This window comes from Pongo pygmaeus, chromosome 8 (genome assembly GCF_028885625.2).
Source record: "Pongo pygmaeus isolate AG05252 chromosome 8, NHGRI_mPonPyg2-v2.0_pri, whole genome shotgun sequence".
Taxonomy (NCBI): domain Eukaryota; kingdom Metazoa; phylum Chordata; class Mammalia; order Primates; family Hominidae; genus Pongo; species Pongo pygmaeus.
The window spans coordinates 129,450,898-129,470,682 of record NC_072381.2 but is presented as its reverse complement, the minus strand read 5'-3'; the positions used below and the strand labels follow the sequence as shown (position 1 = coordinate 129,470,682).

The window sequence follows — 19,785 nt, the reverse complement described above, 5'->3', positions numbered from 1 at the left end:
CCGACAAGGCGCTCGAAGGAGATTGAAGGAGGTAGGGGAGTTTCATCCCATCGGCTGCCTCCTGGGATGCTTCCCTCACCTTCCTGTCCTGTGTCTCTGGGTGAGACTGCAAATCTGTTTTCTCGGAAGGGATTCCTCAGAAGGTTGGAAAGGGGAAGGGCACCAGGGGCCTGGAGAAGCCGCTGGACTGTCTGAGGCCAGGCCTGGGTGGTAGGGGTAGAGGTGTTAGGATGGGCTCCCTCTTAAGGGATGGTGGAAGACTGAGTGTCAGGCTCCTGAGGCCTCTTGCCCCATCTTTCTATAATGGGCTACATGTCCTTGGGGAAGTGCAGACCACACTGGCCTCGGTTTCTCCTCTATAAAAGGCAGGCTGGATGCAGGTAGCCGCAGGTTTGTACTGGCAAGTTGATGATTTGCTGGAGCCCACCTGGGTTTTGCCCTGGGCCTGAGTGTACCCACCATCATTGTTGACGGGTTCCGGGTGTTTCTCACTGTGAGTGACTTCAGTAGAATCCTCAGGGATCCCAGGAGCTTCACTGTCTTGCATTTCCCATCTGTACAGCAGTGGCTGGTTTACCCCGGATCTTTGGGGATGGGTGCGTGTCTGGAAAGTTGGCCCTTGCTGTTGAGCACTGAAACAAGTTCTGGATGGACATGGTCATTTGGAGGGGGGTGAGCTTTTCCAGAATTTTCCCCACAGCTGTGCCAGGCTCGCCAGAGCTACGGGCCCTGGTGACAGGGGTGCCCAAATGATCCTGGCCAGCTCAGCTTTTTAGTACCTTGTTCTACTATAGAACTTGGGTGTTACTTCCTGCATCTGTGTGGCCACCTGCCTCTTCCAGGGCATCACCTCAGATGAGTGGCAGACAGGAAAATTGGACACCGGTGTCTGGAATTATAATATATGCACACTGAACGCAAGTAACCCTGGAGTGAGGACCCAAGGGTCTCTCCAGTAATAACGCAAGGAATCCGGGTCATTTACTGAGAGGCAGGGGAGCCAGAGATCACCTCCAACCGCCTCCTCATGAGCTCTTATGCGGGCTCCTCAACTGCATCCAGAAGCCAACTTGACACCAGGCAGACAAACAAAAGGAAAGCAAACACGCTTTGTTAGTTTTACATGGACCTAGGAATCTTCACAAGAGAGTGAAGTTTGAAGGAGTGGTCAAAGCAAGATGTTTTTAGACCTTTTAGACAAAGAACAATCAATTTCAGAAGAGACAGAACAGAAGGGACCTGGTGGAGCCATATACATTTCTAGGGGAGTCTTTGGGAGATATATGGGGTGTGTAACACAGTGGAAGAGAAGGGTTACTTTGTGAAGTGTATTTATCCTGGGCCATTGCAGCCCCCAGTTCCCAGGCTCTGCTGAGGAGGGCCATTTTCTTGGCCTGGCAGGGTAAGGGTACTCCTCCCAGAGGAGTCTATGGCTTGGAGTATGCAGGAAGAGACAGGTCAGCTGGCCCTTTCTGAAACTATAATTTCTCCAATGTTTTCGACTCAAAATAATCAACATATCAATTTGGCATGTTTTGGGATGGCTCATCCTTCCACGGTGTGTGGGGTACTAGACTCTGGGTTAAGCATTTTGTGTATGTGGCCTCATTTCTTCCTCACATCCACACTAGGAGACTGAGATCATTTTATTCCCATTTTACAGATGAGGAAACCTAGTCACAGAATGGTCAAATTCGTTGCCTGAGATCATAGAGCAGTTACAGACTTGATTCGGGTTGAAATGCAGGTCTGCCTAACTCCCAAGCCTGGCTTAATGTCTTATTTTTGACTGCTTGGAAACCATTTTTCCCACATCCCATCTTTCTACCAAGTTGAGAATCAGTGAGCTCAGGATGCCGGGGAGGCGCTGGCTGCATATTGTAGAGATCTGATCTTGGGGAAATGCCTGTTTATTATGGATATGGCTTATGGACTAAAACAATAGCATTGAATGTACTTTGTATGTATGTAAGGTAGTTGTGATTAACCAAAACCAATGTTGATGACGAACTTAACAGAGAGTCAAGTGCGCTTTAAAAATAAGCTTAAAAAACTGCCTGGGTTTTGTATGCACAGATTTTGGGACAGACAGGAAGATCCCCCAGGTTGTGGTTTGAGAATACCTGTTTTAGACAAAGCACGGGTGATGTGTCCCAGTCATCGTGAAAGATGAAATCTGGCAAGGAAACCATAAGGATCAGATTACAGGAAGGGCTTGCTCAGGAAAGGGAAGGAAGCAAGGAAGAAATTGGTAACTGAAAAGAGGCAAGGAGGAAGGCCTCTTCATCAGGAGGTGGGAGAGTGTGGGGCAGTGGATAACTAAAACAAAACAGCTGTGGTTGTCATAAACACGTTTTGTCAGAAAATAACCTGGTGTGTTATTTTCCGATGTTTCAGCCATTGTGTCTTGATTCAAGAACAGCTCCCTTCCGAGTTTCTTTTTGTTTGTTTGTTTGTTTCTGAGAGAGGGTCTCACTCTGTTGCACAGGCTGGAGTGCAGTGGTGTGATCACGACTCACTGCAACCTCAACCTCCCCAGGCTCAAGCAATCCTCCCACCTCAGCCTTCCAAATAGCTGGGACTACAGGTATGCACCACCACACCCAGCTAATTTTTGTATTTTTTGTGGAGACAGGGTTTTGCCATGTTGCCCAAGCTGGTCTAGATGACCCTGGGCTTGAGTCATCCGCCTGCCTAGTGCTGGGATGACAGGTGTGAGCCACTGTGCCCAGCCTCCCCTCTGAGTTTCCATCATCACATTGGCATATCTGCTGCTGGTGGTAGCCAGCCTCTGGGAGGCAGAGGTTGCAGTGAGTTGAGATCACACCACTGGACTCCAGCCTGGGCGACAGAGTGAGACTCTGTCTCGACAAAAAAAAAAAAAAAAAGAAAGAAAAGAAAAATCAACCCTTTATTATGTCTCTGGCGTATTTAGGAATTGGCTGGGATCCAGTGGGTATTGGCTGCTCTGGGTGGGCTCAGCCAGGTGGCCCTGCTCCACCTGTCTCCCGCTCCTCCTGGCCAAGCAAGTGTGCAAGAGGACAAATGAGTACACAGGACATGTCTTAGGGCCTGGCACGTGCCAGCCTTAAGCCCACTTCTGCCTCATTCTGCTGGCCAAAGTGAGCCACCCAACTCAAACTGAAGGGTGGAGAAATACGTCACTCCTGTAGCTGAAGGCCCTCCAAAGTGGCAAAGAATGTGAACATGGCAAGAAGAAAAAATTGAGACTAATAATGCAATCTATTGTAAAGAGTAATAAATATCAAATTCCCACTGTGGGCCAGGATTGTGCATCTGTAATACCAGCTAACATTTATTGAGCACTGACTATGGGCCAGAGACTCTTTTTTTTTTTTTGTCAGACTCTTGCTCTGTTGCCCAAGCTGGAGTGCAGTGGCGCCATCTTGGCTCACTGCAACCTCTGCCTCCTGGATTCAAATGATTCTCCTGCCTCAGCCTCCTGAGTAGTGTGGATTACAGGCGTGCGCCACCACTCCTGGCAAATTTTTTATTTTTAGTAGAGATGGGGGTTCATCTTGTTGGTCAGGCTGGTGTCGAACTCCTGACCTTGTGATTTGCCCACCTCAGACTCCCAAAGTGCTAGGATTACAGGCATGAGCCACTGCGCCCGGCCGGGCTAGACACTCTTTTAAGCACCTTACATGAATGAGTTCACTGAATGCTTACAGCCCTGCCATGATACAGGTCCTGTGATTATTCCTAAGTCATATCCAAAGAAATGGGGAGAAGAGACGTTTAATATCTTGTTCAAGATCAAACCTGGGCAACCTGGCTCCAGCACTCGGGCTCTTAATTCCAATGCTGTACGTGATTTGTTGCTAGCAGGGACTTCTTTTGAAAAATACAGAGGCCCAGAAACCTTAAGTGATTTGTCCAAGGCCACTGGGTGGACATGGACTTGGAATCCTAACCCGTGTGACTGCTGTGTCCTCTCCGCTATGCTATGGGCCAGTGAATGTTGATGGAGTGGTGTGGCTTTATTCTGCTTATTGACTGGGATGTGATCAAAACTGTCAAAGTCCAGGCAGAAGACTGAATCTGATGATTTATAATTTGTACAGAACTCTTCAGTCTTGTTGGCTTTCTTCTCAGTCTCAGCAACAACCTTCTATCTTTGAGCTACATGTGAAAAATGTTCCTTCTCCTACTTGTTGATTAATATTCCTTGAAAAAATATATTTCCATATATATAGCCTAAAGAGGAATGTCAGCAGTTAGACATACTAATCAGAAGAAGGCTTTGTGTTTTAGTAAAGGTTAATTAAGACCCATTGAATTTTTTTCCTTAAAACATAAAAGTAAAATAATGTAATTAGCTATTTTTTTGCCTCTCTGTCCCCAGAGGGCAAATGTAAATGTTCTACCTAAATGAAGCTATTTATTTAAATCCATCCAGATTTCTTCTGAAGTTTCATACATCTTTCTTCTGCTATATCAGCTTATAGCTACAATAATTTAATAAGTTTTTCCTAGGGTGAAATCGGATGCCCTTTATCGATCTTACACTGAGGGGGCATTCAATTACTTAATCTAAAGTGGTATTTCTGGGTCTCTCAATTACAATTTCGTTATAAATGGCTTGCTAATGATGCTTGGGTGCATAGGTTAATAGGGGGTGTCCAAGCAAGGGCTGGGTAATTGAACACTTTCTATTTTGGGACCCGTTATCTGATTTCTCTCCTGGTGCCAGGTTCCCACAGTGATGGTCTGCAGCCATCAGGCTCAGAATTGAGCCCAGGTGGGAAGCAATCTCACTGAAATGTATACCTGAATCCTTTGGTTTAATACATGAACGGAAGTGCCAAGGGCCCCGTCTCGTCTGAGTCGACCGGCACCAAATGTGGACATTCCAGACAGGTGAAGTGCAGGGGGCATACATGACTCCTTTCTGAAGGAAGAACCACTTGAGTGTTAGGTTTCTGAATGACTGTTCTTGGGATAATTTGTGGCCTATGGAAAAGGCCAGATACAGAACATAACAGCAATCCATTTTCCTTTCAATACCACCCCATTAATTGGATTTTTCTTCCCTGAGTTATGTTCTTTAATAGTTATACATAGTGTAAAAATTCTTTTGAGGCCAGGTGTGGTGCCTCATGCCTGTAATCCCAGCACTTTGGGAGGCCAAGGCGGGCTGGATCACTTGAGGCCAAGAGTTCGAGACTAGCCTGGCCAACATGGTGAAACTCCGCCTCTACTAAAAATGCAAAAATTAGCCGGGCGCGGTGGTGTGTGCCTGTAATCTCAGTACTCGGGAAGCTGAGACAGGAGAATCGCTTGAACCCGGGAGGCGGAGGTTGCAGTGAGCCAAGATCGTGCTGCTACACTCCAGCCTCGGCCACAGAGTGAGACTCCATCTCAAAACAAAAAAAAAGAATATGTAGTATGCCTTCCTTCTTGCACTCGAGCAAATCCCACCCCTGACTTTGGCCTTCAGGACTCTACAGAGCCTGGTCCCTGCCTCCTCTCCCATCGGATTTCCACCTCCACCAGCCTGTGCCCCAGGGCCTACCCTGCCAGTAGCCCTCATGGGCTGGGACTCCCCACAGCGTCTCTCTATGGGGCCTTTGCTTCCCCTGGTCTCCACGTGACTGGCTTCTTTCTTGTTCAGGTTTCTCCTCCAACGTACCCTCTGAAATCAGGTCTTCCCTGTCACCCTGTGTATCATACCTCCCACTATTCTAAGGCAGTAGCTCCAGCCCAGTGCTGATTATGCACCCCAGGGGTGATTATGCACCCCAGGGGACATTGACAATGCCTGGAGGGAGATGTTTTTGGTTGTGACATCTCAGGGGAAGGGGTGCTATGGCATCCAGTGGGTGGAGGCCAGGGTGCTGCTAAGCATCCTACAGTGCGCAGGACAGCCCTGACAACAAAGAATGGGCCAGCCCTAGGACGGCACAAAGAATTCCAAAACACTGTTCCAATGGTTTTATTGTTCTCTCCCCCTTTTCTTTATTCTTTTCTGCATAGCCTTTATCTAGCAGCATCTGTGATTATCTTATTCATTTGGGACTTCTTTATAGCCTGTGCCCTGCAGCCCCTACCCCTGGTGGGACAGAAGCTCCACTTGGGAACAGGCCTCCTCTCTAGGTCAGCCCTGCACCACTCGCGCTTGTCAGGGGAGGTCTTGTCTGGAAGCCGCTGGGCTCTAGGGCCTTCACTTACAAGGGACTCACCTGGTCTTCAGGTTGCTTGTCCATCTTACTGAGTATCTGACATACTATACAGTGGCTATCGATTTTGGTAAAAACTTGTAAATGTAAGATAGTTTTATGTTTTTTTCTCAGAGAGGCCCCCCCCCCAAACACCAACCCCAGCCCAGGGGTATTTTCCAACACCAGCAAATCCTCCAACTCCAGAACCTAACTGATTATCCTACCATTCAATTCAAGTCTGCCCCTACCAGAGGCAGCCTCAGACTCTACAGGTTTGAGGGCTTGGTCTCACCAGACTGCCCCACTTCAGATGCCAGTCCCAAGTATTGGGTCCCCAGGTTACCCACACATCTGTCCAAATTGGCTACGAAGGCAAGAGTGTCCCACAACCTCCTCAGGTTCAGTAATTCACTAGAATGACTCACAGAACTCAGGAGAGTGCTTGACTCATCATCAGTCTATTATAGCATAGAATGCAGAAACAGCCAGCAGATGAGACGCATGGGGCGAGGTATGGTGGAGGAGGGTGTGTGGAGCTTCCACGCCCTCTCCCTCCACTCCACCCTCCCAGCACCTCGAAGGATCCACCAACCTGGAAGCTGCCTGAGCCCTGTGGTTTAAGGGTTTTGATGGCGGTTCCATTACAAAGGCATGATTGGCTAAATCACTGGCCACTGGTGATTGACTTAATCTGCAGCCCTTATTCCCTACTCGGAGTTTGGGGGGTTTGCTGAAAGCTGCTCACTGAGGCTTGGTCTTTCTGGTGACCAGCCCCCATCCTGGAGCTATCCTGGCCTGCAAAGGGTCACCACATCAGGATACACTCAGGTGTGGCTGAAAGGGGCTTGTCATGAATGACGAAAGGTGCTTCTCTCACCCCATCACTCAGAAAAATTCCAAGGATTTTAGCACCTGTATACCAGTACCTGAGGATAGAGACCAAATACTCATCTCTTATTTCCACATCACATCCCTCATCTTGTATTGGCTTTTGGTCTCCCCCTACGTGGACATGCGCAACACTCAGCTGTTCTTCAAAAGGTATTTGTTGAACAAATGAATGAATGAATGAAAGAATGCTAGGAGCTGAGAAAACACTGTATCTGAGTGTTTTGCTAAGGCTCTTGCAGCATCTTGAATTGCCTCCTTAGGTCTTTCTGTTTAGGAAGCGGGACTCGCAGAGGCCAGGCTTGTTGGTGGGGGCGGCTGCCCCACAGACATGCTCTGTGGACCCGGTCCGGGCACCCCATCTTCCCTCCTCTCTGTTGAGACTGTCGGCTGCTCATGTTTTTACTTTGTTTGAAATGAGCTGCCCCTGCCCTTGTTTAGGAATGTTTTGTCCATTCGTTTGGGTCCAGATTATGTACATTCCTGTCTTGGAGCTTCAAAGTCCGTGTTTTGTTTGCTTTTTAAAGAATCTAATTCGATTTTCTGCAGCAGAAAGACAGAAGGGTGCGAATTCCCTCCCCGCTGAGCTGCTGGTTGGAGTCTCATTTTTAACCCCGGCTTGGCCCTGTCTTGGACATGTGAAAAAATGTTTTCTTGGCTTTAATGATGGAGTTTCCAAGTAGGGGATCTTGCCCTTTTGTTTCTTTAGTTTGGAAGCATTGTTTGTAGCAAGCGATGGGTCAGGGGTGGTTGAGCAAGTTTGAAGCAGAGGTTGATCCTTGAGGTTTCTGACATGTCCCTTCAGCTGCCCTCATGTCCCTCCAGCTGCCCTCAGGGATAAGAGATGGGGGTAGGGCCTGAGATGTCTGGCCTGGCTTCCCAGAACTGGCCCCTTCCGCATCCCCGCCCTGGCGCCTCTGCAGGACTCAGGTCTCAGCCTCTACTGACCAGCCTTTCTCAAACTGGCTCCTTGATACCCTAGTGAGATTCCTTGGCCAATTATGTACTTCCAATTTTGTGTATTATATTCCTCTCTTGTGGATTCACAGAGCTTATTAGCATATCAAAGGACCTGAAAAGTTCAGCTGTAAAGAATTCTGTGTAATTTTGTCCATTCCACATTTTCTCCAAATAATTTAAGCACAGAACACTCACCAACGGAAAGCAGAACATTTTGTGGGAGGAAGACGTTTTGGGAAACACAGCTTGGCTATTTCTTGGCCACCATATTTTGAGAAAACATGAGGTTTTCAGTCCAAGGGGCATGAACATTTCTTCTGTTGAGTTCTGATTGTTTAATCCTTCAGCCAGTACGTGGAGATCTTGATGCGGGGTTAGTTAATGCTGCCTCTATGGAGACAGTCAGGGTTGTTTCAGGGGTGGTGTGTGTAGAGTTGGAGATGAGTCTACCACTCTTGGGTAATTTTCAATTGCTAAAGAATAATCATGTGGTATAGGATCTCTCATCTTTGATTCCATTTCAAATGTTTCTGGCATTCACTGACAATGAAAAATCATAATAACAATAGTTGATGATGCTATTATTATCAATGCTATCTACCTTTTATGGTACGCTAAATATGTGTCAGGCATTATTCAAACTGTTTACATGTAGTAGCTAATTTAGTACCTGTTAAGGTGTCCTTATTATCCTAATTTTACTATTGAGGAAACCAAAGCTCAGAGAGGTTATGTGGCTTGCTCAGGGTCACACAGCCAATTAGTGGTGATCTACCACTGCTAGAAACTAAGTAGGTCTCCTTTTTTGCTTATCCATGGCTCTTTTTATGACATCTACAAAGAAGTGTCATTTGGGCAACAATATATTTTATAACCACAGGATTCTATTAATGGGTTTTTAAGAATCATATCTTGCTCGAGATGATGAAAGTGAAAAATTATGTCAGGGTCTGAAGCTCTGTGTCACTCGAGGGAATACTATACATTGGATTTAATTGCTTGATAACTTAAAGTCAAGTGGTTTTTTAATATGATACATTCTACTGAAGGAGAGACTCATTTCATTGTTTCTAAATTTCCATTAACTTTTGCTTCCTAATCTGATAATAAAGGTTAACTCTAAGAAAGAGAATGCTGATGCCAGCGAGAGGGAAAAAACACATTTTCTCTGCCTGCTCCCTTTCTAACCATCCTCCTTAGTATTCTTGAGATTTTTCATTGACTGAAAAGCACTGATATTTCAATTCATCCCTCAAATTTGTAGTCATTGACTGTGCATGAATCTGAGAATGATCACAACATCCTGGGATTCAGAGATCCTATAACTGAGATGTATCAAGGCAGAGGGATTAGGGGAGATGTGGACTATGCACAAGGTGAGATGTTTGATGTGGTGCTGGTGGTGCTGGGATTGGGGCCATGTTTGGTGGCAGAAATTGAGCCCCAAAGCCAACTGCAAGGACCTGAAACCTCTTCCTTTATCCTCACGATTTTCTATGACTTGCTTAGAATCAGGCTGGCTTGGCTGGACTTAGAGGTGGAAAAGAGAGTGAGCATCTGTCTCTCCTTGGAGGATGAGCTTTGGGCTATTGCTATTACCACACAATGTAATAAAGCTTCTTGTCTTTCTGTGTAGGAAATCTGGCATTTTTTAAAGTTTGCGACCCACAAAGAGGAAATATTCCAAAGTTACTCAGGATGTAAAAGCGGAGATCTTCACAGATGCCTCCGTGGATGGCATGGCAATCCATCCATCAATGAGAAGACCATGGTTTCTTTTAATTTTGTGTGTGTTTCCACATTCCCCAGCGAGAATTCTTCCACCTTTTTTCGTGCCATGGGAAAAACCTGAAGGGCAGGCAGAGCTGCTCCCAAACTCGTGACCTTCTCTGAGGTTGCAGCGGCTCTTGTAGAACATGACTCTGGGACATCACTTCCTTTTGTTTTCTTTCGGAGCTGAACCAAAGAATGTGCATCCTCTTTCTCTAGTGCTGTGGTGTCTGCTTATTTTTGTATTTGTGCTTTCCATCCATCTTCTGTAATCACAAGGCATTCTTAAGGTTTTCCAGCACGACTTGTGGACATCCAGACTCCTGGGGGGCCCACCCATGGCTCTGTAAGCCAGCAGCCCAGGGCACTGGCACTACCATGAGGCACTGCATTAATTGCTGCATACAGCTGTTACCCGACGGCGCACACAAGCAGCAGGTCAACTGCCAAGGGGGCCCCCATCACGGTCACCAGGCGTGCCCCACGTGCAAAGGAGAAAACAAAATTCTGTTTCGTGTGGACAGTAAGCAGATGAACTTGCTTGCTGTTCTCGAAGTGAGGACTGAAGGGAATGAAAACTGGGGTGGGTTTTTGCGCTTCAAAAAGGGGAAGCGATGTAGCCTCGTTTTTGGACTGATAATAATGACCTTGGTAATGGCTTCTTACATCCTTTCTGGGGCCCACCAAGAGCTTCTGATCTCATCACCTTTCCATTACGGAGGCTTCCCCAGCAACCCCAGCTTGATGGACAGCGAAAACCCAAGTGACACAAAAGAGCATCACCACCAATCCTCTGTAAATAATATTTCATATGTGAAGGACTATCCAAGCATTAAATTAATTATCAACAGCATCACAACTAGGATTGAGTTCACGACCAGACAGCTCCCAGACTTAGAAGACCTTAAGAAGCAGGAGTTGCATGTGAGTAGCTTTGTGCTAATCTTGACTGATTGGTTGATTTTTAGAAATGAGTGCTTTTCTTTCTATCACCATCTTTGGGAACACAGAAGGAAAATGACTAAAAAATGTCTTCGATGTAGCAAGGATCATTTGACAGCCTTATGGATTTGAATGCACTGAGACAGTGCTGTTTGCTTACGCTATGGAATGCCAGGAAGGGAATCTGCTGTCCTGAACGCTGGGCTAGGCATGTTCAAGGGCCGCTGGCTCTCATTATTGTGTTCCAGGACTTCTTGCTTGACATGTGGTCGTGGTAGTTAAAAGTTGTTTTTGCAGATAGATCACCATCATTTGGGATTTTAAAGTTGCGTTAAATTTGATTTTCTGCTTCTATTCTACATTTTAATCTCTAACGGCAATTTAAATATACAACTAGTAAAAAGATTCTGTTTAATTACCGTGTGTGCGTGTGTGTTGTGTAAGTGTCAGAAAGGTAAATTATGGTAGAATGGATTTTAATTAAACTTTTATCTTTATTCTCTCCAAGTTTCTTTTTTTTTTTTTTTTGCGGGGGCACGGGGGTGAGGAAAGCACAGTCATTGACCGTCTACCAAGCTTTGCTTTATTTGTTAATCATTGTCAAATATTAGTTCAAATTTGAACACGGTCGTCAGTCTCAGGGCATGTTCCCATTGCGGTTAGATTGTGTCTGCTCATTTTCCCCTCCTCTGTGTCTCTCCTCTGTTTCCTTGCAGATGTTTTCAGTCATCCCCAACAAATTCCTTCCAAACAGTAAGAGCCCCTGTTGGTACGAGGAGTTCTCGGGGCGGAACACCACCGACCCCTACCTCACCAACTCCTACGTGCTCTACTCCAAGCGCTTCCGCTCCACCTTCGACGCACTGCGCAAGGCCTTCTGGGGCCACCTGGCGCACGCGCACGGGAAGCACTTCCGCCTGCGCTGCCTGCCTCACTTCTACATCATAGGGCAGCCCAAGTGCGGGACCACAGACCTCTATGACCGCCTGCGGCTGCACCCTGAGGTCAAGTTCTCCGCCATCAAGGAGCCACACTGGTGGACCCGGAAGCGGTTTGGTGAGTGCCGGGTCCCAGGGCTCCTGTCTGGTCTCGTTCCTTCATTCGTTCATTCCTCCCACAACGTTAGCGCTGGGGTTGGGGGGCGAGGGCGGCAGAAAGAGATTGCACAATTCCCTTGTTAGGAGGCTGTTCCCAGGCAAAGACCCAGCAGGGTCTGGAACCCGGTTCCCAGCCATGCAGTGAGCATTGATTGCCAGCTGTGTGCAGGACACGGGGACGAGTCAGAACTGGCAGCTCTTCTTGTTCCGAAAGCCTGGGCACATGACAGGTAAGTGCCAGTGGCCAGTAAAAGCCAGCAAGAAGGGCGTGATCCGGGCTCTTGGCTCCCAACTGTGTGCTGTTCCCTGCTCTGTGCCGCTCCCAAGCTCTGTGCTGTTTCCTGCTCTGTGCCGTTCCTCTGCTCTGTGCCGTTCCTCTGCTCTGTGCCGTTCCCTGCTCTGTGCTGTTCTCAGCTGTCTGCTGTTCCCTGCTCTGTGCTGTTCCCTGCTCTGTGCTGTTCCCCTGCTCTGTGCTGTTCCCCTGCTCTGTGCTGTTCCTCGGCTCTGTGCTGCTCCCTGGTCTGTGCTGTTCCTCCGCTCTGTGCTGTTCCTAGCTCTGTGATGTTCTTCTGCTCTGTGCTGCTTGCTCCTCTGTACTGTTCCTCTGCTCTGTGCTGTTGTTCCTCTGCTCTGTGCTGTTCCCCTGCTCTGTGCTGTTCCTCTGCTCCGTGCTGTTCCTCTGCTCTGTGCTGTTCCCAGCTATGTGCTGTTCCAGCTGCAGTCACTGCACGTGGGGGAGACTGAGTTGCTTCAGGCCTCAGCTTCTCTGACCTGCCCCGTCTGCCTTATGGGTTCCATATGATAACCACATGGAGATCATTCTGGAGGCCTTGCTCTCAGCCCTTTGCCGCAGGCTTACCGTGACCGCTGCCCATCCCTCTCTGCTCCAGCTTAGCCCCATGCACCCTGCGGTCCTCAGATCACTGTTTCCTCTCTGTAACCTTTTCCTTGTGAGAGGAGAGGTTTGGTCACTGGAGCTGAGGGGTGATACGTGCCTATTGTCAACCAGAGTCCTGGCAGGCCACGAGGGTGTTTTCCAGTAATGGACTCAGGTTGACTAGAAGGGAATCTTTAAAGTTTTCCCTAGACCAACTCTTAATGTGTTTCCTGACAAACGTTTGCTTTCATCCTTTTGATGTTCGTCCTACAGTGAGCTAAAGTGTAAATGTTTCTTTTGTGGTTTAGCAGCGGCCGCTGTAGGAGCCAGGGTTTCACATCCCTATGCATTTGCTGGACGTGTCTGAACACACTCCCTTGCTGTAGGGTGCTCCCCCGAGGCTCACAGTGATTTCCCCTTAATGAAAACCAGCTTCCTACTGGCAGGAAAGGAGGAAGAACAGAGGCGGGCCTCTGGAATCTATTCTTCAATGTCACCTTGAACCTCTTGTTGCTTTGGCCACGGATATTCTCTTTCCAATTTCCATTGACTTCAGGAGTTGTGTTGTTGGGAGGTGGATTTTTAAATGTTTGCAAGTGAAATTTATTTATTTTTCAGGCAGGGGGTGAATTTAAGCTGTATGTGGCCGATGTCAGAATCCATGCCTGTCTAGAGTATGATCTGTTCCCCTTATTGTTTGGACAAAGGGCAGGGTATTTGATTGAACAGGGGAGGAGAGAGAACATCAGGCAGGTGCTGGCTGGGCCCCATGAGGAAGGCATCATGGAGTTTATAGGATACTGCCCTCCTCTCTCCTGTGGGCTGCCCTTGGTCTTCTCTCCCTGTTTGACACAACACATGCATCCTGGGTGTCATCGCTGCCCAGCCGCTGAAGAGTCCCACCTGTGCACAAGTTAACCAGCCCCAGACTTTGTCCCTCCAAGCAGACATGTTTCTAGCTCTTGAATAGGTGTTCCAGCCTTTAATCTGCCACTGTCTAGCTTAGTGGTGGTATCTTCCAGCCCTTGAAGCATGCATGGATTGAAGTGGGTACCCAGGCCGCATAGACCCCCACCCCCATCCCCAGCGGCCCTTTCTGAAGCTTACCTGGGCTGAGCCTCTTGCTGCTGTAGCCAGGCCCTTTAGGCCTTTCCATCTCTCTTTGGTTGCTGTCTGGGAGGCCATCGCTCCAGCAGTAGCAACTTTGTCCTCAGTATCTCCTGCTTCTTGGTTCTCATAGGAATCGTCCGCCTAAGAGATGGGCTGCGAGACCGCTATCCCGTGGAAGATTATCTGGACCTCTTTGACCTGGCCGCACACCAGATCCATCAAGGACTGCAGGCCAGCTCTGCAAAGGAGCAGAGCAAGATGAATACAATTATTATCGGTAAGGCTTCTGTGTCACTCTGGCAGGGCTAACACCCTCCCTGGGGTCCTGGCTCAGGCTCCAGGCCTAGCCCAGCTCTGCTTCACCTCCAGAACATTTGCATGGTGGCAGCAGACTTCTTTTGAGCCTCCACTTCTCCACCTGGCTGTCACTCTTACCACTACATAAAATGTTCACATCACTTGAACAGTTACTATAAAGCAGAAATGTTGACTTTCTAATTCTATGGAGACTTAAGGACAGCTGATGGCTTTCTTGAGAAGTTGCCATTTCTTTGTTTTTAAGAAATTAAGCAGGGATATTGACTTCTTTTCCTGATGTACTGATCTGATAAGTTTGGATGGGGAATTATAAATGCAGTTAACTGGTTAGTCATCGATTTGCTGCTTGGGGCTTTTGTAATCCCTGGCCACTGGGACCATATAAGATGGAGGCAGCTTCTCCTGAAATAGACTTAGCTCTGACACATCGCCTATAACTAATTGCTGTTTAAAAAGCCTAGCCCCTGTCAACCTAATGCCTTTGGGCATTCAAAGTGAGGTTGATTAATAATAGTTTGTTTTAAATATTCACAAGAATATTTTATAAGTAAACATACATATTTACTCTTTTTAAAATTTATTTTTTATTGTATAATTTAAGATGTACAGCATACTGTGATGTTTTGATGGAAATAGAGACAGTGAAATGATTACTACAGTAAAGCAAATTAACATAGCCATTTTTTTTTCACAGTTACCTTTGTGTGTGGGGAGGGGGGTATGTGTGTGGTAAAAGCACCTGAAATATACTGTCCTGGAAAATTTCCAGCATGCAATACAGGATTAATAGGATTAATAACTACAGTGCACATGCTCTACCTTAGATCTCTAGACTTGTTATTTGTCTGACATAATTCTTTTTATTGGATTCAGCTTAGAAGGCGTTTATCCATTGATGCCTTCTAAAAGAGAAATTGAGTCACATTTTGCTTAAATTGTTTACCTTAGATAGTGATCTATTTTTTAATTTTCCTAGATCTGTTATATTTGCAATCTCCAAATTAAATAAATCTATTAGCTACTAAGAGGAATTGTAATCAGCCCTTTGAAAGATGACTTTTTAACTTAAGACTCTCCTGTCCAAGGGGACAGGCTTATGTGCCTAAGTCCTGACTTACTCTTTTTTTTCTTTTTAACTCAAAGAAATTAAGTCACTGGGAGTCACCTCCAGTATGATTTGGCTGTTAGCTAGTTTTTTGCAAACTTGGGGGTCCAAACTCCCCAAATCTCAAGTCTGACTTACATTTCATTGTGACTCCTATACCATATGCCTCTGGGAAAATCACATGTTCTTATGAAAGAGCTGAAAATATGTATTCTCGGGCCAGGAAACAGAGACTAAGATAATGAATGAAAAAGGAAAGCCTCAGTTTGGTCTCCTAATTTTGCTTGCTCCAAGATTTTAAAAAGAACAAAAAATAAAATCACTGTGCTGATATTTACTTAAAGCAGAGTTTGGTGAGTTCTGTGGTAGTCTTGTGGTGTGACAAGTATCTAGCCCTGCTTGGGCCAGCGGCCAGCTCTGTGCCTTGCGGCCGGTCATTTTTCCTGTTCCTGGACTCTGTCTGCACCTCTGCAAAGTGGGATTGTTGGACCAGGTCAGTTCTAGACTCCTTCCAGCTCTGAAATGCTGCTGACTCAGCTCTGCCCCAGCTCTTCCTCTTTGTTAGATTCCGGGCAGAAACAGCAGGATCTTTCATCATCTTGGGCCCCTAGGTCAGAGAGGACCTCTCTTCTGCTGTCTTTTTGACAGCTAGAGTCACACAAGAGGTTCAGGATTCAAGTGGCCTGAACGTGGTGGCTGAACTTGGGGCCAGAGCTTTAGACACGTTCAAAGTCTCCTGCCTCTACTCCCAGGTACCCCACGTGGTACTCTTCGTTTCTTGAATTGCCGTCATCCCCTTTATGTGTTAAGGTCCGAGAGAGGAGGGGCCGTGCTTTCCTCCCCGATCTGTCCCTGGTGCCAAGCACAATGCTGAGCACAGATTAGACACCAAATTAATGCTTCCTGGATGGACGAAGGATGGATGGTGGCTGGATGGAAGGAAGACAGTCAGGTGGATGGACAAACGCCTCCATGGCTCTAAAACCAGTTCATTTTTGAGATCTGACAGAATTTGTGCCAATTTAGCTAGAGAGTTCACTTGTCCTTTATGTTCTTATTCATTGTGAGTAGAATTTTCAAGGGACTTCTGATTCACTTGTTTTTTCTGTATCCTAGGGTATTATCTCTTTAAAAAAAGAAAGAACAAAAGGCCAGAACAGAGCTGTTCACCTGGATGTGATTACGCATCCGACAGAACTGATAGGGGCCTGCAGGGATATGATACACTTGTCACTGACCAAAGAGACTCAGTCATCTGGCTCAGTCTCTCCCCAGATAAGTAACTTTCAGATGTGTCCTGTGGTCCTTGGCAAACTGTCAGGAAATCAAGTGTAGAGCTGATTGATGGATTTGCCTTCCTTTTTAAATCTCTGAAGACTTTCCTAAACACACACACACACACACACAGACACACACACACACACACACACACTGTCTCTCCTCAAACCCTCAGGAAATTTGGCTTCATCTTCTGAGAGAGTCTGTGCTGTTGGAATGCCTGCCTGTGTCTTGGCATCACCTCTGTGCTGGGACGTGTGTTTGCCATTTACATCCTTCACTCGTGAGGACCATGATGAAATGTGAGACTGGCTGGGACCCGGTTCCCGTTCACCCAGTCTGCACTGAGTAGGCACCAGCTGTGTGCAGAGCAGTCTTCTCGCAGGAGACAGGGCGTGTGAGCCCTGTGGCAAAGCCCCTCTCTCTTTTAGTCTTAGAGTATGCCCTGTGATGAACAGTTACGGCTTCAAGGAAGGAAATCGCACTCAAATTCCTCATAAGGGTCAGTGTTCCCACCCTCCTCCTTTCTCCTGATGCTTTGGAAGGAAATCATCTAGTACCAGCTCTAGGCTCCTGGTCTGCTAGACCAGTTCTCGGCTCCTGCCGGCTCTGAAACATGGCTCAGCTCTGCCCCAGCTCTTTCTCTTTGTTAGATCCTGGGCAGAAATGTCAAGGCCTTTCATCATCTTGGGCCCCCAGTTCAGAGAGAGCTCCATCTATTATTACTAGAACCATCTACTATGTAGAACGTATATTGGAAAACTATACAGGAAAACCATTTTCAAAACCACCTATAATTTCCCGCCTAGATAACTGCTGTTTATGTTTTGGTGTATTTTTCTCACAGACTGCATTCTCAGTGGGCGCTTAAAATGCCACAGAGCTGTGCACCATGAGCAAAGTTAAATACTGTGAAACTGGGGGCCCAGGTGCTAGTGAAGGTTTTTATTTTTGCTCCCCTTGGAAAGAGGAGCTGAGGGGTAGGGGCACTCAGTGTTGCATGGATCGCCTGGACTTCCAGACAGAGGTTTTTGGGGTGGAGGTGGGGTGTGGCTGTGGCAGGGGTGGGCATCCAACCTTCTCTCTTTGGAGTCCCAAATGCTCACAAAGGCTGACAGCTTGGCCTCTCCCGCTGCTTAAGAGGAAGGCATTGGGGCCAGGTTTGGCCTCTGGCACCTAGGGCCACTTCGTGGGAGCCCGAATCCCACCCCTGCTCACTTGGAGTGTTTTCTGTTTCCAGGGGAGGCCAGTGCCTCCACGATGTGGGATAATAATGCCTGGACGTTCTTCTACGACAACAGCACGGACGGTGAGCCACCGTTTTTGACCCAGGACTTCATCCACGCCTTTCAGCCGAACGCCAAACTGATTGTCATGCTCAGGGACCCTGTGGAGAGGTGAGCAGTTTCTGTGTGTTGTATCTGGGGTGAGAAGAGGAACTTTTGAAGAACGGTGTTCCCCTCTCATCACAAATAAGATTTTGTGTTCTTTAGAAGAAATTAAACAGGCCGGGTACAGTGGCTCACGCCTGTAATCCCAGCACTTTGGGAGGCTGGGGTGGGTGGATCACCTGAGGTCAGGAGTTCAAGACCAGCCTGGCCAACATGGTGAAACCCCATCTCTACTAAATACAAAAACTACCAGGTGTGGTGGCACACTCCTGTAGTCCCAGCTACTCGGGAGGCTGAGGCAGGAGAATCGCTTGAATCCAGGAGGTGGAGGCTACAGTGGGCCAAGATGGTGCAAATGCACTCCAGCCTGGGCGACACAACGAGACTCCATCTCAAAATAAATACATAAATAAATATAAACAAACAAAAATAAACGGAACTTGCAATGTTACTGCTGTTTCTTACGTAAGTGTTATTCTTGAGGCTGTCCTCACTGAGTTGACACACGTTGCAGATTGTTTTCTTAACCATTCTGATCCTGGTCTGTGTGACTACAGCTCCAGCGGGCCTGACCAGGGACACAGGACAGTTCCTTGGTACTGTCAAAGTGAGGGAAACACCCTTAGAATCAGGGGCGTAAGCTTCTCCACGTGGTTTAACTCCTGGAATTCTGTGTCTCTCGATGTGATCGATGCCTTTATCCTTGTCTGCGTTGAATATACAGTTTCCAGCTTTCCTTGAGAGACCAGAAGGAAGAACAATGATGAGCAGAGCAGCTTTGCTTTAAGATCAAGGGTTGCCCAGTGTGGGTGAGGCCAGCGTAGTGGGATATTGAACAGCTACTATGGGGCGGCCCGGCTGGCACTGGGCGCTGCTTGCATCATTGATGCCTGTGTGAACGCAGAATCTCAGGGCTGCCAGGACCTTACAATTATTTAGTCCAACGCTCCCTCCAATACCACCACATCAGAGCTAAGGGGGCGCCTGTCTAATCCGAGGTCCTCTGAGTCAGGGAATTCTCCATGCAAGATGGCCAGTGTAGCTTAGGACAGCTGTGTTCCTATTTTGAGACCAGGTCTGTTTTTGGGGAACATCCACTCATTGGTCCTGTTTCTTCTCCATACAGTCAGACAGACCAAGTCTAATCCTTCCAAAACAGGAGAGGCTGGCAATACTTAAAGACAGCGACCACAGCCCTTTGTGTCTTATTTTCCTTTGGGCCAACTGCATCTTCTTATGGATTGAATTATGCCCCCCAAAAAGATATGCCGAAGTTGTCTCCCCCAGTGTGTATGACTGTGGCCTTATTTGGAAATAGGATCTTTGCAGATGCACTCCGGTTAAAATGAGGTCGTACTGGATCAGGGTAGACCCTCATCCACCCTAAGACACAGGGAGCATGCCTCGTGACGAGGCTGGAGTGATGCTGCCACCAGCCAAGGGGTGCCAAGGAATGCTGGCAGCCACCAGAAGCCAGGAGAGGCGTGGAACAGATTCTCCCCTGGCACCGCAGAGGAACCACCCCTGCCCCACACCTGGGTTTCAGACTCCAGCTTCCAGGACACTAAGGGAAGAAAGTCCTGTCATTATGTACCACCAGTTCGTGGTGATTTGTCCTGGCAGCCCCGGGAAACTGACCCCTGGGATCCCTTCCTCAGGTGGCATACCTTCCTGGCCCCATGTATTTGCCAATAAGGCATGTTTGTTGTGGAAATTTTGGAACATATATTGGAAAACTGTTTTCAAACTATTAATTTCTCACCTAGATAACTTCTATTTATGTTTTGGTATATTTTCTTCCAGACTTCTTTTCTATGCAAATAAGTGTATGTATATGCGTGTGTGTGTGTGCACATGGGTGTGACGG

At 47.3% G+C, this 19,785-nt stretch overlaps 1 protein-coding gene across 7 annotated transcripts in view; it reads left to right on the top strand.

The window, feature by feature from the left end:
• CHST15 (carbohydrate sulfotransferase 15) overlaps positions 1–19,785 on the top strand; it is an 87,184-nt gene that overhangs the window by 38,200 nt on the left and 29,199 nt on the right. For all 7 annotated transcript variants that reach the window (XM_063670368.1, XM_063670367.1, XM_054435588.2 and 4 more), the window contains exons 2-5: positions 9,667–10,724; positions 11,459–11,798; positions 13,957–14,103; positions 17,768–17,924. In XM_063670368.1, the coding sequence (XP_063526438.1) occupies positions 10,179–10,724; positions 11,459–11,798; positions 13,957–14,103; positions 17,768–17,924 (1,190 nt within the window). In that variant the 5' untranslated portion in view covers positions 9,667–10,178. The remainder of the gene's footprint in view (positions 1–9,666; positions 10,725–11,458; positions 11,799–13,956; positions 14,104–17,767; positions 17,925–19,785) is intronic.